The 13,243-nt window shown below is 57.9% G+C and overlaps 1 protein-coding gene and 1 long non-coding RNA gene across 3 annotated transcripts; one reads left to right on the top strand and one right to left on the bottom strand.

The window, feature by feature from the left end:
* Window positions 1–988, top strand: LOC145718967 (uncharacterized). Its single transcript, XR_014142123.1, has 4 exons — window positions 1–129; window positions 217–316; window positions 403–566; window positions 686–988. It is a non-coding gene; the product is annotated as an uncharacterized LOC145718967 (long non-coding RNA).
* A 1,951-nt stretch (window positions 989–2,939) lies between these two features.
* Window positions 2,940–12,352, bottom strand: ELAVL3 (ELAV like RNA binding protein 3). 2 transcript variants are annotated; one of them, XM_081810473.1, is made up of 6 exons: window positions 12,139–12,352; window positions 11,708–11,811; window positions 8,095–8,248; window positions 7,725–7,950; window positions 6,518–6,556; window positions 2,940–5,119 (listed from the first exon to the last, which is right to left on the bottom strand). In XM_081810473.1, exons 1-6 carry the CDS (start codon window positions 12,341–12,343, stop codon window positions 4,768–4,770), a joined length of 1,080 nt encoding a protein of 359 aa, XP_081666599.1. In that variant the 5' UTR covers window positions 12,344–12,352; the 3' UTR covers window positions 2,940–4,767. The 2 variants fall into 2 exon arrangements, with proteins under 2 accessions (XP_081666599.1, XP_081666600.1); XM_081810474.1 differs by having other exon boundaries at window positions 2,940–5,098.
* Window positions 12,353–13,243: the final 891 nt, after the last annotated feature.

Below are 13,243 nucleotides of genomic sequence, written 5' to 3'. Positions count from 1 at the left end.
ACGGGGGAGCCTGCGGTCCCGTGTCCCCTGCCCACCGTCCCCATCCTGTGACAGGTACATCTACCGGCTCTGCCCCTTCAAGCTCGTCTCTCAGAAACCCAAGCTTGGCGGCTCCCCCACCAGCCTTGGGTGAGTGGGCTCAGACTGAACCCCCCCCCCCAGCTGCCCAGTCCCCGCCAGCACCGCCCCCCACCCTAAGCACCCTGTCTGCCGCAGCACCTGGGGCTCGTGGGCTGGCCCTGAGCACGACAAGTTCAGCGCCATGAAGTACGAGCAGGGAACGGGCTGCTGGCAGGGCCCGAACCGCTCCACCACCGTGAGTGCCAGGGGGTGCGGGGGGCAGGGGTTGCGGGGGCCCGGGCCCACCTGAGCCTGCCTGAGCCCCTGCCTTGCCCATTCCAGGTGCGCCTGCTGTGTGGCAAGGAGACCGTGGTGACCAGCACCACGGAGCCCAGTCGCTGCGAGTACCTCATGGAGCTGATGACGCCGGCCGCCTGCCCTGAGCCGCCGCCCGACGCGCCTGCCGACGGCGACCACGACGAGCTCTAGCCCGGCTGGGCGCCGAGGTGGGCAGGGGGCTGAGGCTGCCTCGACTCGGGGCTGCAGCGGGGTCTGCGGAACACTTCTGTCCCCACCCGTCCGCCTCCATCTCCGTCTTTCTCATGTGGTCTTTCTCTGGCTCCAGAACCTCAAGGCACAGAGATGTCCCCGGTGGGGCCGCCCGCCCACCCCACCCTGTGGCCCGAGGCCCGCCCCCCCGGTGTGCTCAGCCTCCCCACAGGGGCAGGAGCCGTGTGGAGCCCCGTGCCCTGCCGGGGGTGGCGCGGCTGCGTCCCCAGGCCCCCGCGGTCTCCAAAGGTGGAACACAGGAGTTCGCCCGCCCCAGGCACCCGGCCCCCCGCCCCCGCCCACGGTGTCTGCCTCCCTTCCTGGCAGGGATGAGTGACTTGACCTGTGACCTCAAAACAATAAACACCATCCCCCCCAACCAGGCTGTGTCTGCCTTGCTTTGCTCAGGTGTACACGGGGCCAGGGATGGGCTGAGGGGGGAAATTCAGGAGAAGCGGCTTTCTGCAGATGGTGCCCAGACCTTGTCCCCCATCAGGCTGGCCCCACAGCTGGGGTCTTACCAGAGCCTGATTCACATCTGAGCTGCCCCACGGGCGGTGGAGAGAAGTCCAGCACCACAGGGCAGACGGACCCCAGGCCCCTTCCATCTGGGCTTCTGCCCGTACCAGTGGCCCACCCATCCTGAGTCCCAGGTGCGTTGTGGGGAGGCCCCGGGGCTCCAGATGAGAGCCAGGCCCAGGGAGGGACGGCAGCCTAGGCGTGGCCGCACAGCTCGGGTCAATGACACAGACTCCCAACGCTCCCCACCTGCCGGCACGGACAGCGGAGACCGTAAGATTCTGAACTTTTATTTTCTGGCATGAAAAGTACAAATAATTAAACAATTCCATGTAAAAGTCTGTTACCGCGGCCAGGCCTGTAATCCCGGTAATAAATAGTCTAAACGCAACGCAAAGTGTTCTTGTTGGGTTTTGGGTTTTTGTGATTTTTTTTTTGTCTTTTTCTTTCTTTTTTTTTTTTCTTTTTTCTTTTTTTTTTTTTTTACAGTTCTTTATCACCTCCAACATGGACTCTGTCGTGATTTGAAACCTTCTGAATAAATAACAGGATGAAGGGAGGGCTGGAGGGGCTGAGCCCCCATCCCACGGGCCCTGCCCCTGACCCCCAGGGATGTGGAAGACCCCAGGCCCTCCCCCGCAACCGGCCCCTGGGGTGAGGGGATGGCTTTTGGGGAGGGGGCCTGGCTGGGCTGAGTTCCGTGTTTTAGAAAAAGGAGTCCCCTCCCAGACTTGGGGGTGTCAGGGGCCTAGGCCTCAGTGGGGGGGAGGGTGTGTGTGGGGAGGTGCCCCCTCTGCAGAGCCCGGCTGCCCCAGGGTAGGGGACAAACCCAGCCCTTATTGCTCACAGACGCCTCCTGCACGCTGCCCACGTGTGCCCACGTGTCCCTGCGCTCGGAGGGCGGAGGGGAGAGAGCCCCAAGACACAGCAGAGGGAGAGGGGTGGACCCACTGGGGGTGCCTGCCCTGCTGGAGGGGAGCTGGGAGGTTGGGAAGGACTTAAAAACCACAAGAATAAATAGGTTCGTGTATCAAGAACAAGCTAGGGTTTTTCACCAGCTAAATAGGACTGAAAAAATTCTCAAGACGAGCAAAAAGAATCCCATTAAGACCCCGGACGTCGCTGGCCGCGGGGACCGCCCCACAGAGCACACGCCCCCCGGGCGCCGCTCGGCTACCATTACTGTTATTAATAATTATTATTACTTTAATGATTCCATTTCCCCTTTTATAAATAAATTAGGCATAACCACGTCTCAGCAAAACTTAAAGAAACAAAGAGAACATCGTGGTTCCTTTAAACTTGCAAACTGGATGAAGTAACAGAAATATACACAAATGTCCTTACAGGGCAACAAGGAGAATAAATAGTTAACATAGCAATAAGTTAAAACTACAAGAAGCTAAATTCGGCAAAAAAGTACAAGAAAGTTAACTGGTGCCAGTTTATGTCTTTTTTTTTTCCTTTTTTTTTTAAATCTCTTCTGTGTGTTTTTTTTTCTTCCTTTTTTTTGTCGCTTTTTTCTCTTCTGTTTGTGTTTTTTTGTCGCTTTTTTGATTTTTTTTTTTTTCTTTTTGTTCCTTGCAGCAGAAGCTCCACAGACGTTTACTAACAAACACCGGGAGGGGTGGGGGAGAGAGAGCTGGGCAGTCAGATGGGGCCATGGCCGGACACCAAACGCAGGGACACCGGAGGAAGGGCGACTGAAGCTGAACTCGGGGTTTGTAATTCTCAGTTCCTACTGGGCCCGCTGCGGGGGGTGGGGGGCTGCGAGGGCTCCCAGGGGCTCCGGCCTTCGGCTTCTGTTGGAATTTTTTCTTTCTTTTTCTTTTTACTTTTTTTCTTTTTTTTTTTTTTTTTTACAAAGAATGAAAACTAGGGGAATGGAGAGCGTCTGGACTTTCCAGACAGAAGCCGGGGCTGGGGCTCGGGATGGGGGCTGCATCCACGGCCCTCAGGAGTTTGGAAAGACAGAAAAACCCAACAAACTGAAAAGGGGTGACAAGTGGGGGGAGAAGGAATTTGGGGCTGGGCCTCTGGGCTCATCCACCCCAGGGTGCCGGGGGGGGGGGCGCGGGCTGGAGGGAACAGCGGGTACTTCCTGCTGGGGAGGCCTTGGGGGAGAGGGAAAGCTCAGGGCCCAGCCTCCCCCCTCAGCCTCTGGGCCAGGGCCTCGGCCCAGGGAGGTTCAGCCCCGGGGACAGGGGGTCCTTTGGCCTCAAGTGTTGGGGGGGGCTGCCTCCAGCCCACCATGACGCCAAAAGTGAGACGAGGTATCGTGTGTTTGGATGCATGGATGCTCTGTGTGTGCACGCCTGTGTTCGTGGGCGGCAGGGACCACTGATGAGCCAGGAGAGAGCTCTGCAGAGAACCTGGGGCCGGGCTGAGTGGGGCCACGCATCCGCAGGAGACCCGGGCGGCCTAGCTGGAGGAAGTGGACTGGGCCAGGGTCTGGGCTACCACCCTCTCGCCTGGGCCTAAGGGATGCTGTGGGCATGTCGTTGTCTCCTGGTGTTGTCTCTCTGCTTCTCCATGACCGGGTGTCTATAGATTTGTGTGTCCAAATGTCTGTCTCTGCTCTGACGTGTCCACGTGGAAATGTTCGCATTCCGCATCCACCTGCGGCCGCATCTGCCCACATCGGTGTTTGCCCGTGGCCACATTTGCTAGCCCCCCTGCTTCGGTCTTCTGTGATTATCCACGTGTGTGTCTGCATGTCTGGGTCTGGCCCACGAGCTCCTGAAGGTGTCCGGGGCATGTCTCTGGGTCTGTCAGTGCTTCTGTGTGTCCCTGTGTGTGTATGTGTGTGTGTGTGTGTGTGTGTGTGTACGCGCGGGTGCGCACATGCCCCCGCGTGTCTTCGCGTGGCTGTGTTTCTCTGTGTGGCCCCGTGGACCCCCGGCCCCCAAGCCCTGCTCCCTGCCCCTGCCCCAGTTGGTAAACATAACCTGCCAAAATATTTTCTTTTTTTTTTGTCTTTTTTTGTGTTTTTTTTTTTCAAGTTCAAGAATCCCCAGTAAAAATTCTCCACGAGGTCTTTTTTCCCTTTTTACAAAAATAGAGTTTTTCTTCCCCTCCCACCCCCCCTTTTTTTTTCATTTTGTTTCTGTTTCCAGCCCCTCCCCCTGCTCCTCACACTCCATCCAGGGGCTCTGGGCCAGGGATGCCCACACCCCTCCTCCGTTTCGCTTTTTTGGGGATTTTTAAACCTGTTCCCCCTCCCCTCAGGCTCATCTAGGTGTTGGGGAGGCCTGGGCAAGGGGGTCTGGGAGGGCACCCCCAGCGTCCCCGCAAAGCCATCCCGTGGAGGGTGGTTGAAGGTGGGGTGGGGGCACATCTCTGCTTTCTTTTTAGCCGAAAAAAGAAACAAAAACCATCGCCATGAACAAAACCAAGACGAGAGAGTGAACAGCCCAGCCTGGGGTGGGGGCAGGAGGACGGGGTGGGGGACCCCCAGGCACCCCCCATTCCCTGCAGACTCTCCCACCCCGAGTGCTCACCCTGTGGCTTCCGCAGGGATGCGGGGCCCTCGTGCCGTCGGTGGTCTGCCTGCGCTGTCTCTCTCAGGGCCCCTCTCTCTCTCTTTCTCTCTCTCTCTGCTGCCCGGGGAGGGTGGGGAGGGCGGGCGGCGGCGGCGGCTCAGGCCTTGTGCTGTTTGCTGGTCTTGAAGGACACCTGCAGCACACGCTCGCCCAGGCGGTAGCCGTTGAGGCTGGCGATGGCCATGGCCGCTTCGTCGTAGTTGGTCATCGTGACGAAGCCAAAGCCCTTGCACTTGTTGGTGGTGAAGTCGCGGATGACCTTGACGTTGGTGACCGCCCCGAAGGGCCCGAACAGCTGCCACAGCACACTCTCGTCCGCCTCCGGCGACAGGTTGTACACGAAGATACACCAGCCGGCGCCCGCCGCACCCCCTGACAGGCCCACGCCCGCCAGGCCGCTCATGCCGTCAATGGCGATGGGGGAGAACCTGGCGATGAGCGACAGGGGACTACTTTGGGGGTCACGCGGGCTCTGCCCTGACCCCCGGCACACCCCTGAGCCCCCGGGACCCCTGCGTTGTCCTGACCCTGCCATGGCCTCGTGACCTCCGCCTCTGACCCCAGCTGAATCTCCATCCCCACCTGTAGCCCTGGCCTGACTTCTGACCTGCCCTGAAGGTCAGGCCCTCCCCCACAAGGCCTGCTGGGAGCCCCCATCTACACCCCGACCCCCTAACCTCTGAGCCTACGGGAGCCTGGCTCCTTCCCCACTCCTGGCCAACTACCCCTCCCTTGGCATACTTTCCCCCCACCACCCCCACCCCCACCCTGCCACTCCTCCTCGGCTAGAGGCCCACCAGGCGGGGAGTGCGGCTGGGAAAGCACCACCCTCCATGATAACGCAGTCCGCTGCCTTCCTCTGCCCCTTACCGGCTTTTGCCTGCTCGGATTGTGTATTTAGGATCCGCTCCCCTTTCCCTGCAAGGTTTGCTCCCTGCGGTGCCCCAGCCCGGAACAGCCCCCGAGTGCCACCGCGACCCGGAAGGTTTGTTGACTGACTGACAGAGGGACCGAGTGAATGAACAGGATTGGCTCCACCCTCGTTCCTCACTGTCTCCCTACCTTCCCAGGCCTCGTTCCGCTCAGGGGGAGCCTCAGTGGGGAGGAACGCTTGCTCACTGGCACCTTGGTCATGTCAGCGGTCTCACCGGGGTCCCCGTCACCCCTTCCCCCTTCACAGCCCTGTTCGCTGTTCCTGTCTCCTTCCCCACTAGACTGAGATAATGAATAACAGTAACAATAATCACAAGAGCGGCTACCTTTTATTGAGCGCTCACTACGTGCCAAGCACTGTGCTCAATGTCATTTCGTCTCCATGAGAGACCAAGTCTGGCTGAGCCACCTTGGGTCTCCAGCCCCGAGCCCAGCGCCCGGCACTCAGTGTGTGCTCAACAGCTCTCGATGCAGTAAACACAGGGAGCCCTCCCAGGGTCAGGGATGTGGACAACGTTGTGCGGGCCTCAAGATCCATCCCAGACTAGGGGCTAAAAGGGGGTACTCTGTGACCGTCAGCAAAGACCATCAACAGTGGCAGATGGAACGCAGACTTAGCGTGGGAACCCAGGAGCATGGCCATGACCGGACCCATGACTGTGAACCCTTCCCTGGGCTGGAGAGCGCCCCGGACAGGCCCTCCCAGGCCCAAATTCCATAGTAGCTCTTTCTAGGCATTTACTAGGCTCCATAGCCCCTCTCTTAATGGACACGCTACTCCCAGACACCAGACAGGGGGGCAGACGCAGCTAAGCTGGCTGTCCCAGTGGGGAGGTGGGGGAGGGGAGCACTGGGGCAAGAGTCCAAGGAGGGACAGTGGGGAGCTGGGGGCAGCGGGGCGGGGGCACTGTTACCTCTTGACTCCGTAGGCCATGTTGAGCAAATTATCCAGCCTGTGGAAGCAAAAAGGGTGGTCACCCGTGGCCTCCGGGCACACCCCCGGCTGTGACGCTGGCCGGGCCCAGCCTGACTGCCCTCCCTGCCCCCACCCGGCAGGCCAGCAGCCCGGCCCTGCCCCCACCCGCCTGCTCCCCGCCCGGCTGGACACCGCCTGGCACGGAACCGTGCTCACTCGGGCACTGCCTCTCGCCTGCCCTGCCGCTGCCTGGCCTGCACCCGTGTCCTGTCCCGCCCAGCCCCACTCGCCTGCCCCCACCCTGCGGGGCTCAGGTCCCCAGAAGGGGAGGTTCAAGTCTCTTTGGGGCAGTGTCTCATCTGGGCAAGTGCCTCAGGGTCCCTGTTGCTAAAATACAGGCAAGACAAGCTCCGTTCTCATGAGTATAGATACCTGGGGGCACACAGCACGGGAGGCCCATCCCCAAGAGAGGGGGGCCCCAATCAGGTGACTGTAAAATGCTTTTTTTGTTTTTTGACTCAAAAATTCTTTTTTTTTTTTTAAGATTTTATTTATTTTTTTGACAGAGACACAGCGAGAGAGGGAACACAAGCAGGGGGAGCGGGAGAGGGAGAAGCAGGCTTCCCACGGAGCAGGGAGCCCGATGCGGGGCTTGATCCCAGGACCCTGGGATCATGACCTGAGCTGAAGGCAGACGCTTAACGACTGAGCCACCCAGGCGCCCCGATTTTTGACTCTAAAATTCTTAACACCGAGGGTGCCTGCGTGGCTCAGTCGGTTAAGCATCTGCCTTCGGTTCAGGTCGTAATCCCGGGGTCCTGGGATCGACCCCCGCCATTGAGCTCCCTGCTCAGCTGGGAGTCTGCTTCTCCTTCTCCCTCTGCCTCTCCCCACTCCTGGCTTGCACTCTCTCCCTCTCTCTCTCTAATAGATCTTTACAAAGAATAAATAAAACTCTTCACACCGATAGTGCCCCTCATAGTGCCCTGCATACATTGAGTGCCTGCTGTGTACAAGGGCTTGGCCTCAGCATCTGACTGACCCACACATTTCCCCTTTGCTGCCCTCAGTGGCCCCAGCATGTGGACACCCTCCCAGCGTCCTTCTGCCCTGCAGGAATGGGGTTCAGGGAGGGTGGCTGCAGGCTTGGGCCCCCAGCATGGGGGGGTCTAGGGTGCCTGGGGGCAGGGTGGCAGGGGGTTTACCGGAAGCGCTGCGTCTGATGGTGCAGGGGGCCTGCGTAGCGCCGGGCTGACGACTGGTAGAGGTGCGTGAGCAGGGCCTGCCCAGTCTTCTGACTCGGGTTATTGGCGAACTTGACCGTGATGGGCTCTGCCGCGCCCAGCGGCTTCTGCCCGTTCAGTCCTTTGATGGCCTCCTCAGCCTCAATCCTCTTGTCGAAGCGGATGAATCCCACACCCCGAGAGACGCCTGCCAGGGAGTGAGGGCATCATGAGGACCCTGCCCCGTCCCGTGACCCCCTTACCCGTTTCTCTCCCCGCCATCTCCATTTTGGTCCCACCTCCATGCCTTTGCCCAGTGCCCTGCCAAGTTAATCGTCCCCGGCGGCCTGACCTGTGACCTGGTCCACCAGGATGCGAGAAGTGATGATGCGGCCATACTGGGAGAAGAGCTGCTCCATTTCTTTCTGGCTCATGGTCTTGGGGAGTCCACTGACATACAGGTTAGCATCTCGGATGGATGCAGAACTGGGTCGGGCATAGGACACCTGGGGGGGACGGGCAGGTGGACAGAGGTGAGGGGAAGACCCATTTCACAGATGGGGAGAGTGAGGCCACGTCCTGACCACCAACGAGCGGCAGAAGTGCCTCATCTGTTCACTCAATAAATCTCTCTCAAGTAGTCTCCATGGGTGGCGCCGGCCAGGGCTTGAGGGAGGGGACACGGCTGTGGCCGATAATGTGGCCCGGCCTACATAAAGGGGGGAGGGAAACCTGTCGCTGGGCCCCGGGGGGCAGATGTCACCTTGAGGACCTTGAGTCCCTAGCTCCTGCTCTCACACCATACATTCCGTCAACATGACATTTCCCGCTCTTTTGGAAAGTGAGCTCGGGACTCTGGCCCTTCTCTTTCTGACCACATTGGGGCCCTCAGGGTCACTCAGGTCTTTAGCCGCCAGCTCGATGCTGATGACTCCCAAATGTCTGTCCCCAGTGTGGGCCTGAACCCCAAGCTGCATACCTGTGCGAAACGTGCCTCTGGGCGCCCCCCGAGGTCTCACAGGGGATCACAGTGAAGCTGCATCCAGCTCCCAACTGTCCCCCAGCTTGCTCCAGTTCAGTAACAGTAGCTTCGTCCTCCTGGGTGCTCAGGTCCCCAGCCTCCGTTGTCCCTGATGCCCATCTTTCACACCCACATCTAATCCACCATGGATCCTTCCTCATTACCCGGAATCCACACACTTTCCCCCACTTCCACTGCTGCATCCTGGCCCACCTCCCACCCTTGCTCACCCAGACCAGTACAACAGCCTCTACCCCACTCCCACCCTAACCTCCCCAGGCTCTTTCCTCCATGGCTGCCAGAGGGCGCCTGTGAGCAACTGAGTCAGGGCACATCTTTCCTCTGCTCAGAACCTTCTGTGGCTCTCACCTTCCCCAGAGTAAAAGTCCTTCTCACAGCCCACAAGGCCCTGCACAACCTGCCCATCACCCCACCCCCTCACCCTCCTCTCTGCCCAGAACTGCTCTGTTTCAGCCACACCAGTCTCCTCCGTATTCTCCAGACACACCAGGCACACCCCAGCCTCAGGACCTTTGCTCTGGCTGTTCCCCTCAGCCTGGAACACCCTTCCTCTCCTTTCTTCTTCCAGTCGCAACTGAAATGTCCTCCCTGTCCTCTTCCATCTGAATTTGGTCCTCTGCCCCTACCCGCCCCCGACCCTCAATTCTCTCCAAGCACTTCTCTCAGTGGTGAATTAGACACGTTTTAGTACGATCATTGGATTTGTGTCATTAATTACGGTCCAGCCCAACAATGAAACTCTCTGCAGCTGTTTAAAAAATGGTGGACGTGTATATTTATTTCCCAGAAACAGTGGTGAGTATTGTAAACTGGGGGAAAGAAAAGTCCATTTACAGAGCACCCGGTTGTGTGACCCCATCTCATTGTGTGCTTATCCGTGTCCTGGAAACACAGTCTGGAGGGGCCGCCCCCAGATGCTAACAGGTTGACCTATAGCTGGTGGAGGTACCGGGGGGCACGAGCTTCTCTTCCCACTCATTTCTGCTACTGTCTATTTTTAGTATCCTTCTAAATTAACCTCTGGGTAGATAAGGGTCATTGTCAAAGGTCTGCCTTTTGTTTGGTGTGGTGAGTTGTGGGGGCAGAGCACTTCATTAGAAACACTAATTAAAAAACAAAAGGAGCGCCTGGGTGGCTCAGATGGTTGGGCGTCTGCCTTCGGCTCAGGTCATGATCCCGGGGTCCTGGGATCGAGTCCCGCATCGGGCTCCCTGCTCCTTGGGAGCCTGCTTCTCTCTCTCTCTCTCTGTCTCTCATGAATAAATAAATAAAAATCTAAAAAAAAAAAAACTAACAAAAGGAGTACATGGGGCCAGGGGTGGCTCATGGTGAGGGCACTCCTGGGCCGGAGGTAGAGGGGTCCTAATTCATGCAATTGTGCGCACCTGGGGTCCTCCAAGGAAACAAACACAAACACAGCAGCTGCTCTTCTTCCCGGGTAATATTAATTCAAAATCATGGCCACATACTCCATGGTTTCCACTCTCCCACGGGGCTGTGAGTTTTGAGGGGTGAGGGCTTGTTGATGAATCAGAGTTAGGGGTGAGGGCAAAACAAGCCTCAGCTCCTGGGTGGGCGTTTGGGGTAATCGGGGGTCATTTGAGGCACTGAGTAGGTCTTTGGGGGTCTTTCCCATCCCCCCCAGGATGGGGGCTGACCCAGGTCCCTCAGCTGGCTGTGGGCTCGGCCACACCCCCTCACCGGGACACGACGTGGGCAGGGTCTGCCAGAGCACCCGGTCGGGACCAAGCATACAAGGGTGCCGCCCAGGCGGACACACAAACACAGCCACGAGGCCGCCCCGTGCCCCCAACTGCACAGCCCGGGTGCCTACACCAGCCAAAGGGTGACTCAAGGCTGCGAAGACATTCCTAGAGGCTCTGGGGGTCTCGGATAATCACAGTAAGGGTCGCAGAGCCACACACCTGTCACCACGGCACAAGCCCCCATCCTGAATTGGGCACAGGTAGACCCACCCACACAGCCCCACCAGGTCACAATTGTCACAAAGCACCAGTGCAATAAAAACAGCGTCCCACAAACACAATGGCTCACAGCCCAGGGTATCTCACACACACACACACACACACTGCATGGCATGCATACAGTGGCCCTCTGGATTTGTCACTCTCATGCCCCAGGGCTTCTGAGTCTAGTTGGCCATGGAGGGACCCATTAGGTCATGACCTCATCCTCCCCAACAACGCACAATGGGAAGAGGAAGAGATTCCTGCACCTCTGTTCCCAGAGAGAACGGGGGCCAGATGGGCACCCCTAGCTCAGCCTCCCCCAAGGTTCCAGAGCAGATTTGTGGGGCGGAGTCCAGACACCCCCAGGCGAACCTAGAGAGGGGGGTTTCCATGGCGATCCCCCCCAGGGAATCTGGGCTAGCAGAGTCCCAGCTGCAGCTGCTTAGAGGGGAGGTCATGGGGGGAGGGGCGTTGCACAAAGGTGGGGGAGGGCTCGCCCCTAATCCCGCCCTCCCAGACCCTAATTAGGCTCCAGATGGCAGATGGGCCCCCACCCCTCCCCCATTTCCATGACAAAGGCAAGGGGGCCTGCCCATCAGACCCTGGTCACTCTTCTACTGCCAAAGGCATGGCTACCTCCCTGAGCCACCAGAGAATGCGGAGCTGATAGTCTCACTGACAAATAAGGAAACTGAGTTTCAGACAGGCAGAGCCACTGGGCCCCGGGCGCCCAGCTAGGAACTCTTGGGGGAGAGTTTGAACCACTCAGGGGATGAGCCATGGAGAAGGATGGGTGGCAGTGGGGAAAAGGGTGTGTGGGAAGGGTGGGTGGCTGTAGGGTTTGAGTGGCCATGAAGGGGGCAGTCCAAGAGGGCGGTAATAAGGGGGATAGGGGACAGTTGCAGATGGGCAGCCATGGGGGACGGGCAGCAGAGGGAAATGAAGGCACTAACCTTGATGGTCTTCGTCTGCAGTTTGAGGCCGTTGAGGGTGTTGATGGCTTTGTCTGCATCGTTGGGATCAGAGTAGTTCACAAACCCATAACCGAGGCTCTGCCCTGTGGGCAGGACCAGGATGATGACCTCCCCAGACCTACCAGTGTCCTCCCAGACCCAGTCCTGAGAGGCTGATTGCCATCACTCAAGGTTATGAGAATCAAGAGCCTCACCTTACTGTTCCCCGAGAGTACTACCTTGTCCCCAGGACACCTCAGATCCCCCAGAGTCCTGCCTACCCCCCATCACCCCTGAGATACCCTACCAGGGGTCACATCTGTCTCCCCATCACACCTCAGATCCCCCAGGGTGCTACCTGCCCCCGTCACACCTGTACTCCTGGGACTACCACCTCTGTCCCCTCCCTCCCCACCTGCCAACAGCCACACCTGTGATCTTATCCCGAACCAACTTGCAGGATTCGATGTCACCAATGCTGCCGAAGAGACTCTTGAACTCGTCCTGGGTCATGTTCTGGGGCAGGTAGTTGACGATGAGGTTGGTCTTGCTGTCATCAGTGGCTCCGTTTGTACCAAGGAGTGGCCCGTTGGGCAGGGCCGGGCCGGCCGGGCCCCCCGCCACCTGAGACTCCATGGCCCCGAGTATCTGCTGGAGACAACAGGCCACACCTGCTCACGGCCCAGTCCCTACACAGGCATCAGTGGGAGTGAGGGGGCGCTCAGTGGTGATGGATTAGCCACGTCTGACATGGGCTTAAATATGGAGAGAGGACAGGTATTATTCTAATAATCCCTTCCACTCCTTCAGCATCAAGCAAGCACCTTATGTGTGATTTTACTGTGAAAAATTCCATATACAGATGCCATATATGTCTGTTTGCTATGTTTGCCTGTTTGTCTAAAATCAGTCTGTGCATTTGTAGAATAATAAGATGAACACTTTTGTCTTCAGAATAAGAAATGTAATGTTTTTATTAGCTTTGAAGTCCTCATAAGCTCCTCCCTGACCATGTACTGCCCTTCTCCCACCAAAGGGAATTCCTATCCCAAATGTGTTAATATTTCTTTTGCTTTGTGCATAATTTTCCCACTAGGCATTTACACCCCCCTCAGTTTTTCCACTGAGCTATTTTTTATTATTTTTCAAAAATGTATTTATTTGAGAGAGAGAGAAGAGGGGCAGAGGAAGAGGAAGAGAGAGAATCTCAAGCAGACTCCCCCCCACCCAGCACTGAGCCTGATGTGGGGCTCGATCCCATGACCCTGAGATCACAACCTGAGCTGAAATCAGGAGTCAGATGCCCAACCCACTGAGCCACCCAGGAGCCCCTATTATTTTTTTTTTTTTTAAAGATTTTATTTATTTTTTTGACAGAGAGAGACATAGCAAGAGCAGGAACACAAGCAGGGGGAGTGGGAGAGGGAGAAGCAGGCTTCCCGCAGAGCAGGGAGCCCGATGTGGGACTCGATCCCAGGACCCTGGGATCATGACCTGAGCCGAAGGCAGACGCTTAACGACTGAGCCACCCAGGCG

The sequence above is a fragment of the Leptonychotes weddellii genome, unplaced genomic scaffold (assembly GCF_054177405.1).
Source record: "Leptonychotes weddellii isolate Sample4059 unplaced genomic scaffold, ASM5417740v2 HiC_scaffold_2671, whole genome shotgun sequence".
In the NCBI taxonomy this organism is placed as follows: domain Eukaryota; kingdom Metazoa; phylum Chordata; class Mammalia; order Carnivora; family Phocidae; genus Leptonychotes; species Leptonychotes weddellii.
This window is presented reverse-complemented; position numbering and strand designations above follow the sequence as displayed.